The 26,505-nt window shown below is 45.2% G+C and overlaps 1 protein-coding gene across 2 annotated transcripts in view; it reads right to left on the bottom strand.

Moving 5' to 3' along the window:
* Positions 1-318: 318 nt before the first annotated feature.
* Positions 319-26,505, bottom strand: part of UNC5C (unc-5 netrin receptor C) — a 253,839-nt gene continuing 227,652 nt past the window's right edge. For both annotated transcript variants that reach the window (XM_032109034.1, XM_032109035.1), the window contains 6 exons: positions 18,428-18,596; positions 16,302-16,535; positions 11,115-11,264; positions 10,715-10,879; positions 6,891-7,069; positions 319-6,657 (listed from right to left, as the gene is read on the bottom strand). In XM_032109034.1, coding sequence (XP_031964925.1) covers positions 6,492-6,657; positions 6,891-7,069; positions 10,715-10,879; positions 11,115-11,264; positions 16,302-16,535; positions 18,428-18,596 — 1,063 coding nt within the window. In that variant the 3' untranslated portion in view covers positions 319-6,491. The remainder of the gene's footprint in view (positions 6,658-6,890; positions 7,070-10,714; positions 10,880-11,114; positions 11,265-16,301; positions 16,536-18,427; positions 18,597-26,505) is intronic.

The following is a 26,505-nucleotide window of genomic DNA, read 5'->3' as shown; positions in this document are numbered from 1 at the left end:
ATAATAGCAATTTTCCCTTGAGCTGCACAGCCCCTGCAGCTCTCCTGTTTTGCCCCAGACTGTCGGTGCTCAGTGGCATTGCAGTTACTCTCCAGCAGCATTTCTACAGCCCCTTGACCTGGCCACATCTAGGTGACAAAGCCCCATGCTTGCTGCACATTGCCCCTGGCACGCCTCTGAATCCCACAGTTCTCAGGTGCAGAAAAATTTCTTCTGAGGAGATATTTTCTCTTTTTGTAAAAAGAAACTAAAGACTCCACTTCTGAGCTTCCAGGAACTAAACAATTGAACACAAAGTAGGGTGTGGTTTTTTTCCAGTTGCTTATAAATATAATTTATTACCTGTTTAAAAATTCTTTCTTACACTTTGTACATGTCAGGCTGACAGAATAAATGCAGGCATTTACAAACAGAGGGAAGGAGAAAAAGGGAGGGGGGTAAGAGGCACACTCAGAACTAGTAAACCACACCTCCACTGTACAGCAATACAAATAATGCAATGGCTAGCACTTCTCCTGTAGTAAGTCAGTCTTTAGAAAAGGAATTGCATAGAAGATACAGCAATAGGGAAATCAAAACCAAAAGAGTTCTCCAGATCTGAATAGCAAAGAAAACAAATCCCATGAACCCCGGTAGAGCTGTGACATGGGAAGAGAAGGGAGAAACGTGATACACCTGGGTCACACAGATGTTTCATTTCCTGCAGGCCCTCCTTTGCTTTGGAAAGGTACTGAAGATACTCCTTTTTTTTTTTTTCTTTCTCTTTTTTTTCCTCTTCAACAATAACAGAACATGTGTTAGCAAAAAGAGTCTACCACACAGATGTGAAAAGAGTAATGCCACAACTTCTCTCTCTCAGCTGTGTCACACTCCGTGTTTCAAAGTAGGTTATTGGCTCTCGGCTCAGGTGTTTTTGCAAGGTACCTTGAAAAATCTGTGGGGAGAAGAGTGTTTTGCCTCTCCTTCCTGATTTTATTTGCTTTCCAGCCCAATTTTGCTTTTTATTTGTATTCTGCTAGCTCCCAAATTTACTGGCCAGAGCCAGCTGGCAGCAGCCAAAGAAGCTCTAGGGCCCATGCAAGCTTTTCTCACCTTGGGGCTCTTGTCCCATCACTGCTGCAGGAGGACCCTCCCCAATTACATCCTGCTTCCTCACAGGCATCCCAGAGCTACTGACATGGCATGCCATGACATGGGATGCTTTGGGAGTGGAGGACAGGCCCAGGGTGAAGCACATGTAGCAATTAATCTCTTTGTAAGCAGTTGAGGAGACTGAACCACTAATAAGTGCATTTAACCAGCACCACAGAAAATGTGAAATACCTATTTGGGATAGATGTTTGTGGGAACTCTGGATTATTATTATTATTTGCTTTTTTTACTGACAGAGTTTATCAAAGGACTTTCAGAGAAGGGATTTTCAGATTTCAGGGAGCGGGTGTCAAGTTTAAACAACAAGTAAGTAAATCAACAAAATGCTTCTATTCAAGCAAGGAGCCTGACCTGCCAAATGTGAGGCCTCATTTCTGTGGCCTTAGTTCAAGTCCAGTTCCAGTTACTTGCCAGTTTTTACTCTGTTGGCTTTTGACATACTGCATATTTGACGTTGCAGTGATGGTACACTGAATTTTGACCTTGACCTTGACCTTCTCATTCAAAAGTTGGTATACTAAGAGGATGCCCATACCTAATGTGAGAGCTAAAAGCCCCCAGCAGCAGTGTCCTTTGTTTTCTCCTCTTTATGTACACACACACTTACTTTACCTGTCTGTTGAAGTCCCACTTCAAAGGATGTCTGAGATACGTGCTTCAGCATTTAAAAATCGGCAGTGCAGCTTGTTTTATGAACTCAAGGTTTCACACACAAGCTAGGGATCAATTGCAGTGGTGACCCCAAAGTCAGTAACTCACTGGAGTCCTTGTGGGAGAAGGCCCAAAGGTTTGGTTTCCATTCTCAAACCACTCTTTGCACTACTTGATATCAAGCAAACCAGCCTGCAAACAGTGGGTTACTTCATGGCCAGACGGGAGCCAGGGTAGTACCTGAAAAGACTTCTGAACACTCAGTAAGATTGTTTACAAAGTGCCCTGGACACAAGATTACAAAAACCCCAAGCCAACCTCAACAATATAGTTGTGTTCAGAAATGAACCTCAGAGCTCTGGTAACTACTTGGTAGAGCATACAATGGTCTCAGGGCCCCCCCACCCCTCCCTTCCCCATGCCCCCTGCCCCCAAAAGAAGGAGAAAAGGAGAACCCAAAAGAAACTATTGTAGGTAGCAATACAAGACATTAGGACACTGTCCACAATGACAGGCTTACAGCATGTAGATACATTTATTCTATATGTAAGCAACAGAAATAGCAGGAAACCCAAGGAATGGACATGTTTTGCTCTGTGGGTATTGCAGACTCCAACGTCTCATGAGTGTCTGCATTTCTGCCAGCGAGACGGAAAAAAGTCTTGGTCTCCCAATAAAGCAAATCTTGACTGGAGAGACTTCACTGCTGCAAAATTTTCAAGATCCACTAAAACAGCACTTAGGTCTTGCACTGTTTAACAAGACACAGTGGATCAGTTGTGATCATAAATTTTGAAAAAAAGAAAAACCCCAACCGAACCCCAAACTTACCCTATACACTGACAGTCACCTTTACAAGAACACAACACAAAGAAGAAGAAAAAAAAAAATAAGGTGAAAAGGACTGCCTCTGATAAATGTTTCTTACTTGGAAATGAAAGGTTTTCCTTGAAGTCAGTAGATATTTTATATATATTTATATAATATATATACTATTTATAGCGCTAGCAATCAACATGTAATGAAGAGATGGTGTGAAGAGCAGCTAAGCTGCTCCAGTACAAAGCCAAAGGTGAACAACTAAAAGGAAAAGCATTTTAAAAAATAGTAATAACTGGAGGGTAGGAAGCCTGCAGCCTTTTTTTTTTTTCTTTTAAAGCAGATGTGCTTACCTGACATAAAATCTTACAACCACTTTTAAAGAGTCAGTTCTGCCAGTCTTAGTCAGAGCCACCCCACAGGAAGCCTTTTCCCGTGCGACGTTGCTGTGGCAGCAGCGACACAGTGGAGTGGGGGCTCAGCCCCACGAGATGGCACTATGTCCATGCAATCCAGGCGGAGGAACTGCTGCTGGGTTTTCTCCCACCAAAAATAATATCCTGAGCTGATCTGGCTGCCCTTGCTTCCTGCCTGCTCTCCTGGGGCCAGCAGGATGGGGATGCTGAGTGGTGAACACCACCAGCCAGAGCCCTCTCCCACAGTGCATGCCCTGCCACTGCCATTCCCCCTAGAAAAAAAAGAAAAAACTGAGCACAATTAATGCAGGGAAGTGTGAGGTGAGGTGGGAGCTGCTGCTAGCAGCAGTGGCAAAGAACGGGTGCAGAGCTGCTGGGATGAGCTGTGGCTCTGAGGAGGAACCTTCCCGTGCTTCTTACTGCCCTGTCAGGGCTGAGGCAGCCCCAGGGGCTGTGCTGGGACCCTGTAAAGGCCTTTGGAGCAGATGCTGGGGAAACCATCCAGCCTGTGATTGCAGCAGGGGATTGCAGGTGGTTTCTGAGCAGTCAGGGTGGAAGAAGAGTAGCTTCACCACCCAGTAGCAGTCATGCTGCTGCCCTAGTCATGTTCAGTGATGAAGGGTTATGTTCTTGACCTCCAGCCACCTCTGTGGATGCTCCTCTTAATCAGAGAGTGCATTTTTCCTCTCAATAAATCCCCTTCACTGTGATGCTGGGAAAGGAAAATGCCCCAGAACACTGCAAGAAAGTTGTTCACCTGCCTCTTGCAGAAGGCATCAGAACACAGGTCAGAGAGCTGGCCAAAGGAACATCAGCTCACAGCAATACTGATAACTGTGAGACACTTTGAGGCCTGATCCTGGTGAGAAGGGTGCACGTGCTGGCCACCTGGAAAAAGCTGAGAGCTGGGGAGCACCACTGAGCCTGGGGATCAGCCAACAAAGACTGAGCCAAAAAGGCCAAAGGGACAAAGGGCAGTTCAACTCCTGCAGCCGCCTTGGAAGGAGAGTCACGCAGGAGGGATACGTGAGAAAGGTGAAGAAGAACAAACTAAACACAACTGGTTGCACCTAAAGGTGGCACAGGAGGGAGAAAAGCTGAGACCTATCCTTAAGAGCCATTTTAGTGCTCTGAGTAAAAGATGTGGAGAAGGGAGCCCCAGTCCGATCCTCCTGATGCTGAAAGCAAAATTTCCATTAGCATTGCAGTAGGCTGCATCTGATGCCAAAGGCGAAAAAGAAGATGGTTGTTGAAAGGATGCCCATGGAATCTCCATATTAAGAGAAGGCGGGGCTTATACAAGCAAAATGCACACAGATGTTGAAAGTTACAATGCATGTGTTCTGGTCTCCAGTTTTTACTGAAATGCTGGTTTGCAAGCTGCCCGGTTACCTCTTACAAGGAAGGGAACTTTTTGTGCTCGCTACCTGGCGGTCAATCTAAACCTGGTCAGGGACCTGAGAAGTTATAAGCAAAAAGTGCCAAGCCTATGGAAATGTCAAATTGAAAAAGAGGCCAGATGAAATTTTCTTTTCATTTTGAGCAATGACATTTTCAAAATTACCTTCAAAGGCGCGATCTGGAGAGCCTTGGGGAGAGCAAAATCAAAACCACAGAAGAGAACAAGCTAACTCCAGTCTCAGGAAGCGTATGGCATGGTAATGCACACGTGGGCAGGGGCATGCATGTGTGCACAACAGCAATAACCAGGGCCTGGCTGGAAACCTGGAGTGGATGGATTGGGGCAGAAAACATTTCTGTGCCAGACGTAGAGGACAGCTTAGTCTGGCAGTAAAACTACTGCAATCCTATGCGCTGTCATGTAGCAAAGAGAATTTTCACTGAGCAGAACAAAATACATTTGCAGGGACAACCACTTCTGGTTTGCTCCTTTTGCAAAGTTTCCACTTCACCTGTTTTCTGGTGGCCAAGAGGGCCATGGCTGTAGAGGGACAAGTGTTCCCTCGCCAGCCATCGAGGACTGCAAACATTACGGGAGGTGGTGGGTTTCAGTGAGACCTGCAGCTCTGTGGGGAACTAGCAGGAGCTGCTGGCTCTTAGAATGCTACAAAACAAAACAAAAACTATGGAAGCCCACCTTGGATGCACAAATCAGGTGGTGGATGTCTGTGCCTCCACATGCTTGCACCTGTTGGTCAGAAACCAGTGGTCTTTGTGTATTTGCACTGGGAGGCCATCTCTGGTTCACAGCCACCTCTGGACAGGGCTGCTTCTTGGAGCAACCTGGGGCACCAGGGTGGTGCAAAACATGCCAGGGTCCAACACTTGGTGGGTGAAGATCAGCAGAGTGTCCTCAGTTCATGCTGCCTTGGCTCTGGGCGTGGAGCACAGCAATGCTAACACAAAGTGAGCAGCCTGTGGGGGCTGGCAGAGGACTTTTGGAGGAGGAGTACAATGACAAAGGGAAGGACAGACGGCATAGAGAGGGAAACGTCTTAAAAGACCTTCAGGGAGGGGACAACAGGTTCCATAAAACCAGAAGTTATTCATTCTGCTGCTGACAAAATCAGAAATAAAGTAATAATGGTAATAATAATAGTCATTATAATCCTTGCCCTAAATAACTATCATAGCAACTTCTCTTTTTTATTTTTTTCTGGGTTTCTCCCTCTCCCCTCCAACCACTCCAAACTGCATATCTGGCCCCTCATATAGCCAAGGGGTGGAAAGGGTGTGAATTGAAAATTAACTCAGATCCTTCATTCCCCACTGTCTTAGAGCTATTCTCCACACAGGCTCAGTGGGACTGTCTTGGGGAAGGAAGGGAACGTTTTGTGTGTTCCTGCTTATCAGCCAGAGTACCTGCTTTCCAGATGCACACCCTGATTTTCTTAGTTTGTTTTTTGTTTGTTTTTTTTTTTTACAGGTAGGTCTAGGAAACAGAACAATGACAGGAGGATCATTGCAAGACAATCAATGTGCGAATTGTATCCAAAATCTGAATTCACCAGAAACCAATAAGCTGAAATAGCCACAACCAACTGTCCATAGCCTTGTCTAGAATGGCTTTAAACAAAAAATATAAAGAGCCATGGACAGCCTCCTTACCCCTGTCCAGAATTTGATGTAAACAACATCCATAGAAACTGGGATTGTTAAGAAAGTTTATCCATATATCTGGATAGCAATAAAAAGCGTTTCCTAGGAAACTGTAAAAACCTGTACCAAGCAGTGTACAGCCAAGCCGAGAGGAACATTAGGTTGATTTATATTTCCAAGGTACAACTTTGCATGATCTCTTTCTGATCCTGTGATAATGTACAAGGAGAGCACGTGTGAAGGTCAGGGCTGGTTTTTCTTGTTTGCTTGCTTTCTTCTCTGAAATGTCTCTTGTGTAACTCATTGGTCTGGGTTTTCATTTCAATTCTTGTTTGCAATAACAGGGCATTACCGCTCCCTGCGTCTGTCCTTCCTGGTCATGCCAAGGCTGCATTAGTAATTTCCTTCTGCTGCCAAAGAAACAACCGTTTCGTGTCTTCCCATTTCTTCAAGAACTGCTGCCAGCATGCTCAGGTTGCCATCAGGGAAATTCTGGGCTTCCCAGAGATCCAGGATCACCCCAGTGGGGCTTGATTTTGTAGCAAAATAATTTAAGTACCTGCAATGAGCCAAAAGGAAACTCAGTTTTTTTGAGCTGCATGGAAACTATCTGAATTCATATGATTTCAACCCATCCCTGCTGCTGGTGCTGTCAAGGTGCTCATCCCCTGTGCAGTCAGCCTGACCAGCCTGTACATCTGCTTTCAGTGGGACTTTCACCAGGATGTTCTTGCACATACCTTCCTCCCTAGGAGCTTCCCTGCCTGATCACATACAGGCAACCCTGCTCACCTGTCCAGTTTCAGCTTGTGGGCCAGCATCCGCCAGTCATGGCCCCTGGTCTGGGGAGCATCCAGGCTGCTGCACAGCTTCTGCCTTATCGGGAGCGGGATGCTGAAAGCACTGGGCCCTACGATGGTGGTGATGGTGCCTGCTGTGTCCATGGGAGGATAATCGATGCCAGTAGGTTCCTGAGATTGGAAAGGCAGAAAAAAACCCATCAGTTTTGTTAATGGGTAAAGAGACAATTGTAGAACTACATCCTCTGAACCTCAGGGCTTTTACTTGCAGCCCTCTGCTACTCCAGTAAACGCTAACATAAACATGCTAGTCTGCTGGAAAAGAGAAATATTTATAATCAGCTATGGGTAGACAAAAGATTGTTTTTCCCTCCTCTTGTTTTGGAGGGTGAATTTTACTATAACTGGACAAAAAGGCCAGCTTAATTAATCACTTACTGGAAATAACAAAAGATCAGACACTTAGACAAATTCTGGAGCAAGTTGCTACTACTAGAGCAGAACTGGGCTTTCCTGGCATGATTGAAAAGACCCCCTTCCCAGCATATTCCCAAGTGTCCCACCAAGCCAGCACCAGGCTCACACCACTGACATCCCTCTGGGAGCACCCAAGCCCTCTGAAGCCTCTGATGCTGTGCAGACCACAGACAGACAGTCAATACCACCCCAGGCACAAGCTGAGCCCTCATCCTCATGTAGCTTTGACTCTGGAAATAGATGGAGAGCATGCAGAGCTCAGGGCAGGGCTGGGGGTGGTGGGCGGCAGTCATTGCCCCCTCTCCCCAGGACAAAGGGGGCAGTGTGTTCAAAGGCAGTGTGGCAGCAAGGATTTCAAGGGAAAAGTCAGATCCAAAGCCAGCTTGTCCCCTGCAGGTGTGGTTTTGATGCTCTTTGATGTGGTCCTCCCAGCTGGAGGGGTCCCCCTGACACTGCTGGTAACACTACTGGGAATAACAGCAGTTGGCTCTTCTGGGCAAGGATTTTGCCTTCTCATTGGCCTGGATGGATTTAGTGCCTACAGCTGGTAGCTGGTAGGACAATGGTAGCTGGTCAATTTGTGTGGCCGGGTTTGTTTAGGAACAGCGAGGTCCTGCTGGGACCATGATGGAAAAAGCAGCAAACGTGGCTGGGTCTGCCCTTGTGCTTCTCAGTCTATTTCTCAATTTGGTCTTCTTTTCTAGTAAAAATGGGGAGCTGCTTCTCCTCCCCCACTGCCAAATCACAGCCCCAGGCAGCCAGAAACACTCATGCTAAAGACTTGTCATTAAATGTCGATTTGTTTTCTCCTCTGTGGACTGTCTTGTTGCTTAGTGTCAAACTGGCTGTTGGGAAGGAGCTGTAATACCTGAAACTGTCTTAATGCCAGGCAGCTCCTGGCTTAAGTCGCAATCACAAACCCCCCAAGGAGTTCGCTGGGGATGCTCACAGTCCTGTGCAATCCCTGGTTTATCCCCCAAAAACGTATTCAGAGATGGAAAGGGGGGAGCCAATGTCCACGAGCAATGCACAGAATTAAAACTTTTGCCTCCACTCTTTTATCTGCACCAATTAATTCTCTTCCACTGTATAAATATGATTTTTTTTGCCTTTTTTTTTTCAAAGACATGGCATTTTAGGCAATCAGTGAAATTTCTAACCAAGGAAGGTTTATGCCACACTGTAATGCCCTCAATTAACATGTCGAATGTGGCATCTGTACTTGGGTGCCAAGGCTCTGCGTCACAGACTGCCTGCCCCAACCCCACTGCCCCACTGCTGCTGGGCAGCAGGCACTGCCCAGGAGCCAGGAAAAGGACATGCCTGACACTGGTGCTGCATGCAGGCTCACCTTCACTGGGAGATCAGAAGCAGCAGTAGTGTGGTGACAGTGCCATTGCAGGCAGAGAACCTTTTCTTTATATTCTGGGCCAAAGGACACAGGTGCTGTCCTGGCCCTCAAGGTGGCCTGCAGCCCCAGGGGCTTCAGGTTGCTGCAGAAGGGGCCCAGGTATCTGTGGCATTGCCCTGTGGCTCTTCTGGGTGAGTATCAAGAGCACAAGATAAAAAGAGGGCTTCAAAAATGAAGCATGGGAGACCCTTATCAATATTTTCCTCCTGCTTTGCAAATGTGTGTGTTTTGGCACTCACTGCATTTGTATTTTTGAAGTCCCAGTGGTAGACACTGTATAAAGCCAGTATAAGACAGTTTAATCTGCAGAAGTTTTACATCCTTTGCAGGGGACTAAAAAGAAAGCCCATCAAGGGAGGATGCAGGAAACTGTGTTTCTAAATTTTTATCTCAGTGTGACAGAGGCAGAGAAACAGATCCAGCAATAAAGAAAGATGCCAGCACAGTCCTGCAATGCCTAACCACTAGCTAGATACCACTAGCCTAACCTCAGAAGAAAATGTGAGGAATCACAGCTATGGTTTCCTGATGCCTGGTCTGATGTTTTTATCATGCTTCTAGAGGCATACATTGGTGTCCAAGTTGCAGTTATTACCCCAGACTTATCATCAAATCTCTGAGTTTTAGGATTTTTTTCTTAGCTGACCCTATACTCCAGCTCTTAGCAGCCCAAGGTCCTCCTGTTCCTTGCTGGAGTTTGGGAATATCACAAGGTGTCAAAAACAAGGGGCAATTTTGCAGGAGGCAGCCTTGATCGCAGTGGTATTATTCACTCCCTCTATTCATCCTTGATGGATAGGATCACAGCACAAGACAAGAATATTGTCCTGTTCCTTCTGAATCTATTACCAGGCCCTATTACATACAATCAGCTGAAGATGATTATAGTGTATACTCGCATTTCATTAAAGTTACTTTCAGTTCTTTCTCTTCTCTGTGAGGTTAAATTAGTGATTACCTCAATGCAGTACTTATTACAATAATTGTTTATGATGCTTGTTTTACCATCTGTCCTTAATGCTGTGTAGTCCCCAGATGAATCTGTAACTTTACACCCACTAACCAAGCAGATGTTAGGGGTAATGGTGCTCACTGTCAGAGCCCTACAGCACAAGAAACTTTTGTCTCTGCTCTTGCAGCCCTTCCCCAAGCCAGCCAGCAGTAATTGCTGCCCAAGAGTCTGCTCCTTGTAGCTGCCAAGGATAGCAGGGATAAAATGCACCAGCACATTTGCTGGAGTCAGTGCCACTTCACACCTGAATATGTTGCTGCATCTCAGTCCCGAGCTTGACTGCCCCAAGGAACAAAAATTCTCCAGGTGCTACATAGCACTGGCAAAGATGTCCCCAAACTTATGATAATATTTCTTCTGGAAAATGTCAGACATCAAAAGAAAAATTGCCAAAGACAACAGTCAGGATTTGTAGCAGTAGCAAAATATGAGGAGAAGACTTTACTGCAACCAGCCCATCTGATATTCCCTATTGCACAGCAGCTATTATGTGGGATCAGAGGGGAGTGGCTCACGGAACATACAGCACTGACAGGGAACTCTCTCTCCAGGGAACTGTCAGGCATGATGGGTCTTGTGGACTGCCAAGGAAACAGCACCATGTAAGCTTCATGAGATGTGCTAGGGAGTAGTAGGCAAAGAGCTCCTCCATATAGACAAAGAAAGGCAGCACTAGTAGAGAGATCAAAGCTGCTCTCCTCTGCCTTGAAGGAGGGATGCTTCCTTCCAGATGAGAGAAACTAAGGAAAAATGCAACTGGAGATACAAAGCAATGACTTAATCCATTCTTTAGGTCCATGCCAACAGTCAGGAGGAAACTGGAAAGCACTAAAGCGGTAGCAATGGGAAAGGTCATACCTCCTTGGCCTTCCCACATTCCTGCAGTTGGACAGAAAAGTACACAAATATCATTTACCTCTGAGACAGAACAGTTGAGCTGGAAGATCTGTCCTTCTCCTTCGACCTGCCGCACACAGAGCTTGCACACCAGCTCCTGGGTATTCAGACTGAACCTTTCCAGTGTGAAGGTGCAGTGCAGGTTCCTCTGACATCCACTCCAGATGTGGTAAAAGGGAATCTCCTGCAGGAGGAAAGCAAAAATGCATAGTTAGGGAGGGATGTGGGGCCAAGGCATGGATGCTGTATGAGCAGAGACTGCAGGCTCCATGCTAAATGTGACTGCAAATGGTCCAGGGAAAAAAAATGTTCATGGAACTATAGCCCGATTCCTGGTGTTTTTTAAACACACCTGTGTGTGACAGTATTTCTTTAAGCCTCACTGCTAACATGCAATGTGAATGTTTTGTTATGCTCACCTGGTATTTAGCCAGCAGTTTGCTCTTCCAGAGAGAATGGGCAATGTCATGAATGGAGAGACGGAGGTTGTGGGTGCTTCCCTTAAAATGCAAAGCTTTGGGCTCCTCCAAAAGCTGCCCGCCCATCTGCTGCTCAAGTTGGAGGACCTCCTGCAGTATTGCAATAAAAAGAAGAAAGTGGTCAGGTTCCACCAAGACAGCACACTGCTCTTCTGAGTCCTCACGATTGTCTGCTGTAGATGCTGTAACTTGTGTAACACAGATTAAGAGAATACACAGGCACTGTGAAGAATTGTGTGTCCGTGTGAACTGCATTAGTGGATCTGATAATAACCCTCTCGCCTCCTTCATCCAGAAGCAGCCCAGCAGTGATGCAGGCACCTCTCCCCTGGGCAACACAGTGTTCACTCACGTGTCCTGTAAGCAGAAGCTCGGTTCTGTGCTGTTATATGGAATGCAAAGACTTTGCATGCAGTCACTGTTTGAGCACAGAAATAGATCAATCTTCCCCATTGCTCATCAAACTGGACAACTAATGGTAGCTTTACTATCTTGTTTTTGGAAACTCTAATTTGTGTAGGTCCTGCTGACATGGGACCTGTGTATACCACTGGTCTTTCAGCTCGTGGCCTCCTGACAAAGCACCCCATGACAGAGCAGTACAGGAGATAACAGACAGCTGCACCGACACTGTCCAGCAGGATGGCATGGGAACAGTGCAAAACACTGCGATGGAGCATTTTGTGCAAACAAATACACAGGTTCAGGGCTACTGAAATATTGATCACATGATTAAAAGTCAGCAAGCCAAGGGTCTGGTCATTTTCTGAAGCTAAATATAAGCTTGTAATTGACCACAGTGGAATGTTGCCTACAAACAACCTAGTTGTAGACCACATGGAAGAAGCCAAGTACAAAGGCAACTCCATGAGACCCATTAGAAACCAACACAGCCAATCTCAGTCACATTTAATTAAAAGAGTCAACCAACTAACCAGTCTCCTGTGGCCAAAGACAATCACACACAGTGGGGGTGCTCAAGGAACACAGGGGCACGCAAAACCGGGATACCGCCCCAGGCCAACTAAAGGAGCCCCCATTTCAGCTAGCCTACTCCTGACCACTTTCAGGGAGGTAGTAAGCATATAACAAAAGCATCTGGCAGATCCTGAAGCTAAAACTATGTTCTTTTATTGGCCATTAGAGGAAAAGAAACAAAATCAGAAAACCTTTCAGATTAAGGTTATGCCAATGAACCAGTTACAGCTTCTTTCCAGTGCCACCTAATTACTTCATCAAGATGTCTAAAGAGCAATCGATAGTAATTATCTGATTACCATAGATCTTCATTATGTTCCAATTACCTCCCTGGAAGGTCCAGAAGATGACTGGTGGAACTGTGTGAGCTAATTGCAGATGCCAGCTCTCAGGCATGCAGAGCCTGGGTGCTGAGGAACTGCTCCTGCCCGTGCTGCACCAGCTCTGGGAGTTGCACTACTGTGGGGGGAAACTGCAGCATGATGCTGCACCATCCCACCCACCAGATCTGGGTGTCTAGTTTTAACATCCCACTTCTGGTAGCTGCCCTGGGCCACAGTAGCCCTTCCACATGCTCTAACTGGTGGATGCCAAGCAGCCCGTGCTTCTCCCATGCCACTTAGCTAATTAACTCAGAATTAATTTGGAGCCATGGCTTGCACAGCCCTTCAAATGCTCTGGCTGGTTCCTGCCATACAGCATTTTTTTAGAGCAGTGCTTATCCTGCTGGCTGGCATCTCTGTGTCCTCCTGAGCCAAAACCTGAGCTGCATATTGCTCGACCCATGCTGAGGTGGCTGTGGTCACCCTGCCCATTGTCTCTGATCACCCTGTGAGGCAGGAGTTACTTCCTAGGAGAGGGAGCTGTGTAAGGCATCACTCCATCACCCGTGACACCAGAACAGCTGCAGCCAGGACGCCCTCATTAAAGGGGCACAAGCAAACAACGGTGTTCAGTCCAAGCTGTGCCTGTCTTCAATAAAAGGAAAAATAAGCATTAAATAACAGAGAGAAGATCACAGGTCTATTGTGCCCACTTTTGGGTGGTTTTTTGAAGAGAGTTACTGTGCAGCACAAGACAGCTCGGGGGATGTCACCCTGCTACAGCCTGAAGTCCTTCACATGCCCCCAGGGAGGCAGCTGTTTCCATGTGTCTGGCTGCTCAGCCCTCACCAGGCTGCCACACAAAGGTCACATACCTCAATCTCAAAGATATACATCAACAAAGAGAGAAAAGCAGCTGGATTTCTTTATAGTTATCATATTAATACTTCTTTTCTTTTCTTTTCTTTTCTTTTCTTTTCTTTTCTTTTTTTTAACCTTGGACATCCCCTTTAAAGTGCAAAAAATTAGCCTTAAAAAAAGAGGCCAATGCTCAAGGTCACAACTCCCCTCACCCTTGCCCAAAAAGCATTTTTGTGAGCACCCCATCCAGGTGGCTCGGGACCCTGCAGGGCAGAGGAAGGTGCACGTGTGATCAGCACCGAGCCCATGCTGCTCCATGGCCACCAGGAACCTCACTAAGCTGCTCCCACAATAACTGAGCCCTTATTGATGGCAAATCATTACACTTCCCTACTGTACTGCGGGTGCCGGCAGCTCAGCTGCGAGTGCTTACTCTGCATGATGAGAGGGAAAAGCCTGCTGGATAAACACCGCACTGTGTTTTATACTGCAACTACTTGTCTTCCTTTGGTGACTGTTAAAACACATTCAGCATATGGCACACTCATTCCTAGTTGTAAATAATAACAGAATGCATTCGGTTGTCTATTAAAAAATGCACACAATCCCCTACAAAGGCTCTTTCAAAGCTCAGACAATTCAATATGGGAATATTGCTCTTCCCTACCCTTGCTGTGCTTTGCCCAGAGCAGCCAGCCTCAAGACACCGAGACATTGCAGCTGGTGCTTCACCTGCTGCTTACAACTTTTCTTTCCTCTCTGAAATACTTCTAACCTCAGGATCTGCTGGCCCAGCCCTGTCTGCACGCCTTGTCCACACACCCAGTGGTAACTGCCTGGTGAATGCCTTCCCTTTGGCAATAGGGCAGTGCCAAGGATGCCCTCCCAGCATGGCAGGGGCTGCTGCAGTACCAGCTGCTGTGAAAGCATGTGCCAGACACCCCAACCTTTTTTTCTTCTTTCTAAATACTCATAGATTGAGTCTACACAACACTGTCACACAGGGATGTTCAGTACACACTGGTTTCATTTACCAGTTCATATACGCCTGCTTATACAAACTGCTCCGTAGTCAGCCCTTCCATCTACATCTCTTTTACTCATCTACAGCTGGTTTACTACGCTTCTTTCTCCTCAATCTTCTCCTTCCCCAGACCTTACGCATCCAAAAAGGTGCAACTCATGCATTCATAAGAGTCTGTGGCCAGCAAGTACATGCGCTTGTCCTCCTGCAAACCACCAGCTAGCTGGGTCTTGAACCCCATGGGTGCCCCTCCAGTCTTGGGGTAGACATGCCAAAGAGAAAGAAAATTAAAATGCATGAACTTGACGTAAAAAAGCAGTAGGTACTGGGATGATGGCCTCCTGACTTTGCTCACCTTTCCTCACTGAATTGCAATCTCACTTTGGGGTCTAACTGCAGCAGGATCCCAAGGACTGACCTGTTGCCCTCCCAGATTTTGACTGCAGCTTCTCAGGTGAAGGATAGTCCCCCCGTGTGGCTCTGTGCCTTTCCTGATCCCTTCTGCTGTCGCACTGAATTGGATTAACTTTACCACACAACTCTCCCCACAGTCTATTAGAAACAGACCAACAGCTCCTGAGTAATATTTAATTAGATTCCTCAGCTCTGACTGCATTAGCTGGCTGGAGAAGGCCCCTCCGACTCACTTATTATTACCCCAGGCCTTGTCAAACCCATGGAAAATTGTATTATGCAGCACAGGCATAAAATCACCAGGACCTTTGAAGTCTGATTGCTATGAAAGATCCTTTTCACTTTTTTTTTGTTTTTTTTTTTTTAATAGGAAAAACAAAAGGGAAATCGGACCAGGGAAAAGAATTTTTTCTAAAAGGCTGGTAACACCAATGCAGTGACAGAGGCCTAGTTCCCAGAGGACAAAATCATGCTGAAGTCACCAGGGGCCTGCTTCAACGCTTATACTTTGTTGCCTTTCTTACATACAAGAGTATCACCTCAGCAGAGCCTAGGCAGGCAAAACTTGATATCAGATAGTATCAGGGAGAACAACCAAGCGTGCTGCCCTCAGTGATGGAAGTCACTGTTCTGAAAAACACAAACAACTCCCAGCCAGTGCATGTGAGTTTAAATCCCAATAATTCCCATGCAGACGTGGGTAAACAAAAGCTTGTACAGCAGCGGGATGACTCTGCTTATTCAGGCTTTGAAATAATTTTGCTGCAAAGAGGCATTTGTGAAGTTGCACTAATTACAACTAAAGGAAAAAACCCACCTTCTAATAAACTCTGTTGTGCAGTTGGAGCTACATATTTCATGAGTGCATCTATTATAGATACCGTCTGTATAAATACAGGTGTTTATAAAGAGAAATAGCAAGTCTTGTTACCTCTCCGCTCATCTGTATGTAGTGAGTGTGTGTTTGTGCGCATGCCAGAATTACGCAGGGAGAGTAAGGTTATCCAGTCAGGGATAGCAGCAGCTTTGGTTTATTCCAGTTGCGAATTCCCAACACAAAAAGCTGCACACGAAGCGGTGTAATAAAGCAGTATGAAAGCAGGCAGTGATTAACAGGCCAGAAGCTTCTTTTATCATTATCAACTATCTACAAAGAAGCAATTATATGTTTCTCCATCTCTAGGGAGCTGGCACTTAGCATTAAAAATACATGAATAACGAATGAAGCCCTGTGTACCTTATGGCCTTTTAATAATGCAAAAACCTCAGGATTCAGGATATGATACAGGTAAACAAAGGAAAAAAGACTGGTGGGCGGAAAATAGTGTGAGATCCTTATGCAAAGAACAATTTATAGTGTGGGGGTTCAACTGTAAAACAGAACCTTGCTGTCAAGCTCTTACTCTAATCAGAAGAATAACCCAGGGAGCATGAATACTTGAAGCAGAGGGTCTAGTCACTTCTATGACTGCAGTCCTGTGACGGCTGGGGAGGGAGAGGGAGAGCAAGCAAGAGATCAAGAACCACCTTAAGAGCATCCTGCGTGTCATCGAGGCAGTAGACCCGGATGCTGTACTCCAGCGAAGAGCAGGACAGCGGTCCAAAGATGGCCAGTTTGAGACGTTTGGCTGCTGCCTTGGTGATTGACTGTCCCACCAAGGCATAGGTGCTGAGGGTTTCTGTCAGGATATGGCAGGCCTCTGGGTCCAGCTGGATATAGCATGGGGTGGTGAAGTTTTCCTCTCCGACCACCACCACATCCTAAGAGAGAAAGACGCCAAGTTACAGCATGTGATCCCTCAGAGCTGCTCTCCTTTTAGGCAGCAATGCCCCTTTTCAAGCTTGGATGATGCAAAAAGTCCTTGCTCTTTGCCCCTTAGATTAATCAAGATCTGTAAGTCCTGCTTTCAGCTTTTCTCCTGTGTAGGCACAGAGAGCAGATTTCTCTGGGGTGCTGGTGGCACTGTTGGGGGTCAAAAACTCCCGCTGTCCTCACTCCTGCTTTTAAAGCCCTGGCCAGAGTTAGGCAAATAATGAAAATATCACCAAGATTTTATTGAAAGAGATATTGCACAACTAACCAGTTGGTGACCATGACTTCGCATCAGTAGTCTCAGGCATGCTGAATAAGTAACTGCCCTTCACTTCCTAAGCGTGACAATAAAGAGTTATAAAAACTCAAGGAAGGAAAGTAATCTCTGCGATGGCCAAATACCACATCTACATGAAATATCACCTGCTGCTTCCTCAGAATAATCCTCCGTGATGAGAGTGCAAGGTGAAGAAAAAAAATGCATACTGCCTGAATGCAGATGACCTCCCCACCCTGGGCATACAGGAAAACAGCTCCCCTGCTAATTTCTCCATTCAACCCTGCATGTAATATCCTGCACGCAACACAAGGTGCTCTGAGTGGCTTTGAGAGGGAGCAGAAATGAAATGTAAGCAGCGGGTGACAGCCGCCTCTTGCAAAGCCACTAAGTGCCACAGGACGCTCAGCACAACTTGCCCACTTCATCCCTGCTGCCGGCAGCTCTGCAGCACAACGTACACATCTGGCAGCTGAGAAGAGTGGGCTCAGCTGGCATTAGGCATTAAGCTTGGCTGCCTTAGTCTCAGGGAAGGCAAGCCTGCTGTGTTCGTAGTGGTGGCACAATCTTTTTGGAGGGCAAGGTGCTGCAGCACAGGCTGCACCTCCTCCATGGTCATGCTAGCACCTGGCTCTGTCAGGAGGTGCTGCCCCGAGTGATGCTGAAGGGGTGTGCAGGAATGTGTGTGCACACGTGTGTGTGAGGCTCAGCTTGGAGGAGCTGCTCCAGAACTGACAGGAGGAAGAGGGTTGCTGTGTGATGGCCAGGGACCCCACGGATGCTGCACTCACACCAGGGTGTGTGCACAGCTGGCAGAGCAACCTCTGTCAAGGGCAGGAGGAGGATGGGGTGAGATGAAGAGGTGCCAGTAACATACGGACACACATAAGGAACACACGTGTGGTGCCAAGAGTCGGGCTGTAGGGTGCAGATTAGCTGGCGAGACTGAGCTGTGTTTGCTGCACGCTCCCTCCCAGCAGGAGGAAGAGCCGGTGCCACAGGCAGGAGGGCAAACACAAGAGGCTTTTGAAGACAATGCTGGACATGGCACTTTCGCTGCTGTCAGCCCAACTGCCTTCAGAAGCCACCCTGACCTTATTAAACTTGCCAGTAGGAGAAAGTGTCCTCGGCCAAATTAATTATGAGACCAAACTGGTGGCAGCAGGGACCTAGGAGCACAGGGCTGGAGAGGAGGGCTCTATCAGGATGGCCCAGCCTTGCTGAAAGCATCAATTCATGCTCCAGTTACAGTGGGAAGACTGTTTTGCCACACTGCCTTGGGACATTCTCCTGCTATGCTACTGGCAAGGAACCACCTCAGGCTCCCACCATGGAAAACTGCTAGTACTAGGAGGTGCCAAAGTGCCCCAAGGACTGATCTCTGCATGGGCACTGGGCAGCCTAGACATCTAGTGTGGAAGGGCACTCCTGCCTCCATGTAGCAGCTGTGTGCCTTACATGGAAACCCCAAAATACAGGCATCCAGGTTCAGAAAGGCAAATAAAGGACCAGCAGAGAGCCCTGCATGCCGTCAGCACACAGGCTGGAGCTCTGGAGCCTCACCTCCCACGGTCCCTGGGCAGCCTGGTGCTTCAGCTGGATCTGCCAGTCCTCTGTGTTTGGCTCTGCGCAGTGGTGCATGGTTAAAATGACGGGCCGGGTCAGCAGGGCTCCTGGTGGGCCACAGCTCACCACTGGTGTCAGCAGGGTTTGGCTGTCTTCTACAGGAGGCCTGATGAGGAGACAGAAAGATGGACACATTAAGTGAGTTGAAAAAGACAAAAAGTTTCATTTGGGTGGTGAAAATAAAAAATCCTTCTATTAAAATAAAAAAGATTGTGCAAGCAAAATAGGTGGTTTTGGTTTTCCCTTTATTTTTTCTAAATCCATATTTATTTCCATTTTTGGTTTGTTTTTGTGCCAGATAACTCTCATGTGTCAAAATGCAGGTTTAGGAGTCAGAAAATTATAGGCCACATTTGCTGAGCATCCTCCACTCTGAAGGATCCTTGCAAATGGTATGCAGAGGCTTCATTTCACCCACTGCCAAAATGCGGTCACTGCTGCATTTGGCAGTTGTTCAGTAACACACAAAAATGAATGGTGGCTCTTGTAGGCATCACTTGTGAGAATTATTTACTGTCAGGACAGAGAAAACTGAAGAAGAGAGGAAGACACTGAACTAATAAGCATGTGAACATGACTGAAAGTGGCACACAGCACATCTGAGATGTGCAGTTTGAGTTCTGAGTCATCACCAAACCCACTGACACTCCATTTTACTTAAAAGGCATTCAGATTCACTAGAGTGGCTATTGCAAATATGCCTGCAGGGAACAGGTGTCACTGCTGGTGAGGAAGAAAGGGTGAAGGGATGGTAAGGAATAGTGGAAGGGTAAAACACACTTGCAAAGCGCAAGATTTCTAGTGATTACGCCAAGCTGTTCAGCTAAAACCACAGATTTTATCCAGTGTGCTTGCTGCCAGTCACTAGGAATGGGTGTTCTGGAAAATCATATGAATATTTAGGATACACAACATACACTGAAGTTTGAAAATAATAGAGTGTGTGGGTATGTGTGTATGCACATGTGTGCAAGTGCAAACCATCCCAGACCAACCGCTGAGGAGCTTAAAACAAGAGGAAGCATGAGTGACTGTAACTATCCCCACATCTGGTATATGACAAATACAGCTGAATGTGCCTCATCAACTGCCTCCCTAAATAATAGAGGACAAATTCATGATCCAGAAACCAGCAAGAGGGAGATTAAAAGCGTTCAATGTGATCTGCACTTAAAATCCTGATCTGCCCATAGGACCTCACATGCTCTGCTCTGGCTAAGGGTTCAATCCCATCCTGCATTTACAAATACAGGTATTCTGCATTAGACTAAGGGAAATTATTTGAGACAACATTGTCATTTTTTTCTGCAAGTCTTCGCCTTTACCAAGAGAAAAAAAAAATAGCTGTAATCACAGAATCATAGAATATCCTAAGTTGGAAGGGACCCACAAGGATTATCAAGTCCAGCTCCTGGCCCTGCACAGGATTATCCCCAAGAGTGACACCAACAGCCTGAGAGCATTGTCCAAACTCTTCCCGAACTCTACTGGCTGGTGCTGTGACCACTGCCCTGGGGAGCCTGTTCCAGTGCCCAACACCCTTTGGGTGAAGAACCTCTTCCTGATATCCACCCTAAACCTCGTCTGACACAGCTTCAGGCCATTCCCTCAGTCTTATCACTGGTCACCACAGAGAAGAGATCAGTGCCTGCCCCTCCTCTTCCCCTCAGGAGGAAATTGTAACAGCAGTGAGGTCTCCCCTCTGTCTCCTGTTCTCCAGGCTGAACAAAGTGACCTCAGCCACTCCTCACACAGCTTCCCCTCAAGACCCTTCACCATCTTTATTGCCCTCCTTTGGATGTTCTCTAATAGTTTTATATATTTCTTATATTGCAGTGGCGAAAAATGCACACAATATTCAAGATGAGGCCACACCAATGCAGAACAGAGCAGGTAATCTTAGATATAACATTTTCAAGGAGGCCAAATCAGGACAGAAGCTATTTTTGATACCAAATTTATCATACCTATTTTGGCTATTGCAAATATATGTCCGTAGGACTAATCTAATTTTGTCCACCTTAATTCTCCCTGCCTATCCCATTAATCTCACAGAAAATGAAAGACAAACTTTTGAGAAATCCTTTTGCAAAATGGGATGAAGGCACTTTTGAAAATCATCCCTTGTTGCTACAAATGTTGTGGAGGTTTTTGTAACATTTGAGAAAAAAAAGGGTCTGGCATTGAAAAATTTAAATCTATGCAAATCAGTAAATGCAGATGATATGCATCTGTGGAAATTAACTGATGAGTTTACTAAATGACTTAACAATGGTTTCTGAAAATCCATGGACTGGAAACAAACAGCTGTGATATAGATGTCTTTCAAAAAAGATGTAAAGTATAACAATCTGGACAGCTATCACGTATTGTGCCAGCTATTTTAGCCTAACAAACAGTACACAAAATAAATGAAACACTAGCAGATAGAGTACCTAGTCCAGCTCCTCTTGCATACTGCAGGGAATCTCTGGATTCAGATTAAAAAGATGAGGTATTACTATTTTTCAAGACCAGACTGAATAAATAATTTGACAGTTTTTCACTAGAACATTCCTTCTTTTTCTGACTCATTTACATTGGGTTTTTTTTTTTTTCATAAGAAGCAACAAGAAGCCTAAAAAACACTCAGAGTGTGTCAGTGGTTTTTAGTGGTCATCAGCCTTGGGAATTGGTGGATATTTGAACACTCTCCTACAGTCTAATTAAAGAAATTTCAAGAAACATAGTATCTTATGAGAAAGATCTCTCAAAATTACAGTATTTGTATGGACAGATATGACCAGGTATAGACTTAATCATCTAGTAAACCTAACTTCATCTAAAAGTACTGACCCATGAAAAAGAAAAGAAAGAAAATACAAGTTATCATAGTTTTTTGGACTGAATTACAAAACAAGCAGTCAGAAAGAACGTAGGAGTGAATATATCATGATTGTCTTAAAAAAAATTAATATGGTGCCTTTTAGGTGAAAAATGAGTTAAAATTGACAAGCACTGATGCATGAAGTCAAAAAAACCCAAAAGGTCATTAAAAGAATATGGTACTGATAAATCATACAGCCTGAAGTTGTCTCCAAGTAAAGTTCAGTCACTGCTTTGTGTCAAAATTTTTTTAACTGTCAGATTTTAGGACTCTGATGAAGGGCATGATTCTGAGCTGCAACATTTTATAGCTGATTAGCACAAGTATAAAAAAATTACGCAAAACTCCAAGTCAGGATGTGTTGCAGACTGAACAGTGAGAAACTGAAATGGGAGGTGGATACAAGCATACAAAGGACATGTTAAAAATATCAAGGCTTAATATTTTCTCCCCATGTTCATAAGCGTCTTTGTCACCAGACTTTGATGATTTATTGCCAAGTGGATGAGCTATGCATGGTCCTGACCTGGGTATTTATGATACAGGACAGTCTGATTAGTGAAGAGCAGAAAAATGGGCCATAAGGGTGGGGGTGCTTGACTTTACAGTCCCAAATTCCCAACCAGGCACACATCAGAGACTGGCACCTACAAAATTACTGAACACCTGCTGGTCCTAGTGACTCTCCAACATTCACCTCATGCAGATAAACCTTTAAAAACTGAGATATAACAAGTTGCAGAGAAGTTCTCCAGTGATGCAAAGTGGGTCACTGTCACTGCTGAGGTGAAATCCCAGCTCTGTTAAAGTCTATGCTAAACCTCTCTCTGACTGTTGTGAGGCCAGGATTTCTACTCATGACGTGGAAAACACAATCATTAAATTTATAGGTAACAATTAATAAGGAATTGCTGCAAGTAACAGCGAGAGCTAGAAAACAATGCTGAAACTCTAGAGAGGGTAAAAATATGAGTAGGAAATAAAGCCCTATTACTTGTACAGTAGCTGATGCTGGAGCAAAACAAATTCCAAAGAGTTATTTAGTAACAAAGAAAGCAATAAAAGTGAACAAGATTTCAGGTGAGCTTGCTGCAACACAGCAGGAGTCAACATGTAACGTGACACAGTGACAAAAAGCAAATCTGATTTCTGGCGTTGTATGGGACAAGACATGTCAGAGCACATCACGGTGATACTCCCTTTCCTCTCCAGCTCTAACATCACTGCAGGTAGCAGGGTGTTTAGGGACTACCACAAGATCTCAGAAATAAACACCTGAAACCCAGAGGAATGAGGCTAAACAATGCAATGGCACAGACAGCAGAGAGGTGCCCAATGACAAGGGACAGGAAAAACAAACAAAAATCTCTTGGCAAATATTTTCTTGCTTCTCACTCTTTCTGATTTCCATTTTAAAACAAAAGGATTATGCCTTATTGTAGCTAATGAGAACAGAAACAGATGCAGTAGACAAGATAGATTATACAAGGGATATTAATTGTTCTTCCTCAAAGCATAAACCAACACTAATTCATGGAATTAGTAAACAACAAATTTCCCTGAAGACAAGTTATTCTGTAGTCACTCATTACAGGCAATTTTATTCCTTCTCCTGAAACAGGTGATGCAGCACCAGCAAAGCCAGGATCCCAGCCTAGAGGAGCATGTGTTGTGACCAACACTGATATTTATGTGTTACAGATTGCGGGAGATCCAGCACAAACAGAGACACAGGGGACCATACAGAACAAGGAAGTTAGCTCCTCTAAACCAGAAAGACCTATGAGCAGACATCACCAAAACTGTGGGCTATCTTATAGGCTGCTAAGAAGAACGAAAAAAGAACCCCAAACCCAACCCCCTACAAAAACCCCATCAACATCGGCTTCACTTTAGGCTTCCAGCAGTCTCGGGACAACTTATTAGTGGAGACAGGGCACTCAGCTGTATTACTCCAAAAACAGAGAGATGTTTTTGTTTTACAAAGATCTGAGACTAAAATTCAACTCACTGTTTAGCATTTCTATTAAAAGGCACTAACAGTAACTGAAAGGTCTTCAGATATTTTTAGATGTTTTTCCATCCCTCAGAGATTATCAAGAACAGTCAACTTATATTTAAAAGCACACAAACTTTTCTTCACCATCTCTGGTCCCTTCACAATCAAATTTGTGTTTTTAATGGGATTACTCATTGGAAACCGCCTCCCTGTAATATGCCAGACCATATTCATTAAGGTAGCTGTCAGACAGCAGATGTGAGCACAACAAGATAAATCTCTGCTCCTCAGTGGGACTACACTGTGTTCCCTGCCACCATGCTCCAGGCAATCCCAGCAGCTCAGGAAGCACGGGACAGAGCAGGGAGAGAGGAATGGCTATCGCATAGCAACAGATGGCAACCCTTCTACACAGCTTAGCCAGAAGTTAGAGGGAAGATATTTTATTCCTCCTTTCATTGCTGGGGCTTTATTTTTTAGTATGTGTTCTTTTTAAGTTTCAAACTTAATATTCTAGACAAAGCCTGGTTCTTCTGACAGTCTATCTTCAGAAGAAAAATACAGTGAAAAGTTTGCCTTCTACTTTTGCTCATGCTCTGATCTTTTTCATGTTGAATTTTTCAATTATAGTGAGTGGCACTTCATGAAATTGTCTTCTGGAGTTGCAAAGTAATTTTGTTTATGCAACTGAGATAAAGAAGGAAGGTGGAGAAATGAAATGTGCAAGACTTCAATTTCTTTTACTTCACATCGCTAAGCTTAAGGTTTACTGGTGAAAAAGTCAACACTGCTCCTTGGATCATGCTCATTGATCAGATGCTTGACTTTATATTAAAGTCTATGCATACATTATGAAGCTGTTGATACCAATCCTGGCAAGGCTCACCTTTTCTCTTTTAAGGTAGCTAATTTGAAATTTGCACATTTATGTGTGTCTTCCATCAAGACCTTCAGGAGTGTTGCTTGCTCTGTTCTTCAGGGCTGTCAAATTTTGTGGGCACAGCGACATCCACTCTCATTTGGAACACCTCCTGTGTGATGGATTATGCAGAAGTGTCCTTCACAGTGCTGTATCTGTTTTGTGCAGTTCCTGCCTCTGATTAGAGTATGCAAGAGTAGCTCCACCTAAAGCTGTGCAAGCTCAGCAGGGGTTCACAGAGAACACGGGAACTGCCACAAAAGATAAAACCAGTGGTCCATCAAGACCCAGACCCCATCTAGCACTGACCACTGCCAGATGTTTCTTAAGGAAACACAGCTTCGCTAATTTAGCTCACAGCGAGATTTGTTTTTTAACCTGAGGCAGTCCAGCAAATCTTGGACGTTGGAGGTTTATATTCCTATTATTTAACCCTTAGGATTAAATTACAGATTAATTATATAAATTACTCAATCTGTAAGACCCAGGCTCTCATAGATGCTCATGGGGACAGGCTCTTGCCAGGTACCGGCCAACATAATGTGCTGATTTTACAGATGAAACCACTACTCAGCAAGGAACTCCTTCTTGCAAATCTCAAGGTTGGTGACACTTCCCCAGACAAAGGGAGAGAGCATCTGCTCACCACTGAAAAAGACACTGATCTTCAAGACAGAAACCTGTCTGATAGCTGTGAAATAGGGTTGTCATTTTTTCAGGTACGCATATATATATATATATGTGTGTGTGTGTGTATAAACATATACACACACATATATGTGTGCAAACACACACGCATCTATAAATAGATATCCTTTTCCTCACAGTAGCTGCTTCATAAAGCCCTTAGATCTTTTCATGAGGTCAACACACCAGCCAGGGATCAGAAGCTGGGAGTTGCCTGGCACCCATCCTGCCCCAAATGACAGGAAGAATGAGGGTGAGCTTGCAGGACAGGAGCAGGAATAACACTCTCCTGGAGTATCAGTCCAGTAAAAGAGAAACCCCACTGTGCCACGAGTACACTGACACACTTAGAGAAAACAATTGCCTCCAAGTGGTGTTTACTGCAAGCTATCAGAACCCCAACTCACTGCAGAAGGATAATGCTTTTAGGGTGACCTTCCTGCTCTCACACGCTTTGATGGATATGAAATGGAATAAATAGCCTGTCTCAGAAAGCTCTCCTAACCAATCTGCAAGGCAACACAAAGAGTGATATTACTGGGTTGTGACATCTCCCAAATTTCTGTACTACAGCTTTCAGAGACTAACTGGGGAAATGTATTATGAAAACAAAGGAAGGAAAAGAAAAGGGGAATGTGCAGGAGTCTGAGAGATAACATATTTTCTGTTTCAGCTGGACTGTTCAGAAGTAGTGTCATATTTCTACAAAGTGTAAGCTAGATCTTAAGTTGCCAGAGGTATGTGAGCTGTGGTGGTGACCCCTCTCTGTTGCTGCTCTGGCTCTATTAGGGTGGCACTATGGAGACCACATTCTCGCCTCATTGGTAGTTGTAGTATCAAGGAAAACACCGCCTTCATTTCTGATTATAACACACATTTTAAAATTTCCTGTGTGTCCCCTTCCAAATAACATCAACACATAACAGGACTTTTCAACCCATACACATTTGCACAGTGCTCATGAAAATAAATATAGGGTCTCACAGGGTTTGTTAAACACACTGCAGTTACTGCCTGGCCACAAAAGCAAATGTCTGCAGCTAGTCCTTGCTGGGGACTCTCTGCTAGAGTGCTGCAAGATTGCAGTAGCTGACTTAAAAAATAATTACGCCACACAGCAACTTGTGGTACCCATATGACTCCAATTGTATGAAGCAACATCTGTGTCCCATGCTGTCAGAAAAAGAAGCTTTGACTGAGCTGTAGCTCTGCTACAGAAGTGAAGTGTCTGGTAACCAGTCCTGCAGCAGGAGACCATTGCAGCTGGGTGCCACCCACCCCACTTCTGCTCCTTGGCGCCTGGGGAAAGGGGGCAGGTAACAGGGGAAGATGCTCCACTTCTGCAGTGTTTAAGCCCTTTATAGAGAGTATTCAGGTCTGAGTGATCTAGACAACACCCAATGAGCTCCATCTTAAATGTGCCAGAGAAGCTGCTTTCCAAGAGCATGAAGAGCCTGGTGTGCTTTCTGAAAAACAGCCACAGATCAAATAAGCAGCTGGACTCTGGGCACTCAGAAAGTGACTGTAACCACAATATGATGAGC

Source organism: Corvus moneduloides, chromosome 5 (assembly GCF_009650955.1).
Source record: "Corvus moneduloides isolate bCorMon1 chromosome 5, bCorMon1.pri, whole genome shotgun sequence".
In the NCBI taxonomy this organism is placed as follows: domain Eukaryota; kingdom Metazoa; phylum Chordata; class Aves; order Passeriformes; family Corvidae; genus Corvus; species Corvus moneduloides.
The sequence above is the reverse complement of the archived record's forward strand: the minus strand, read 5'-3'. Positions and strand labels throughout refer to the sequence as shown.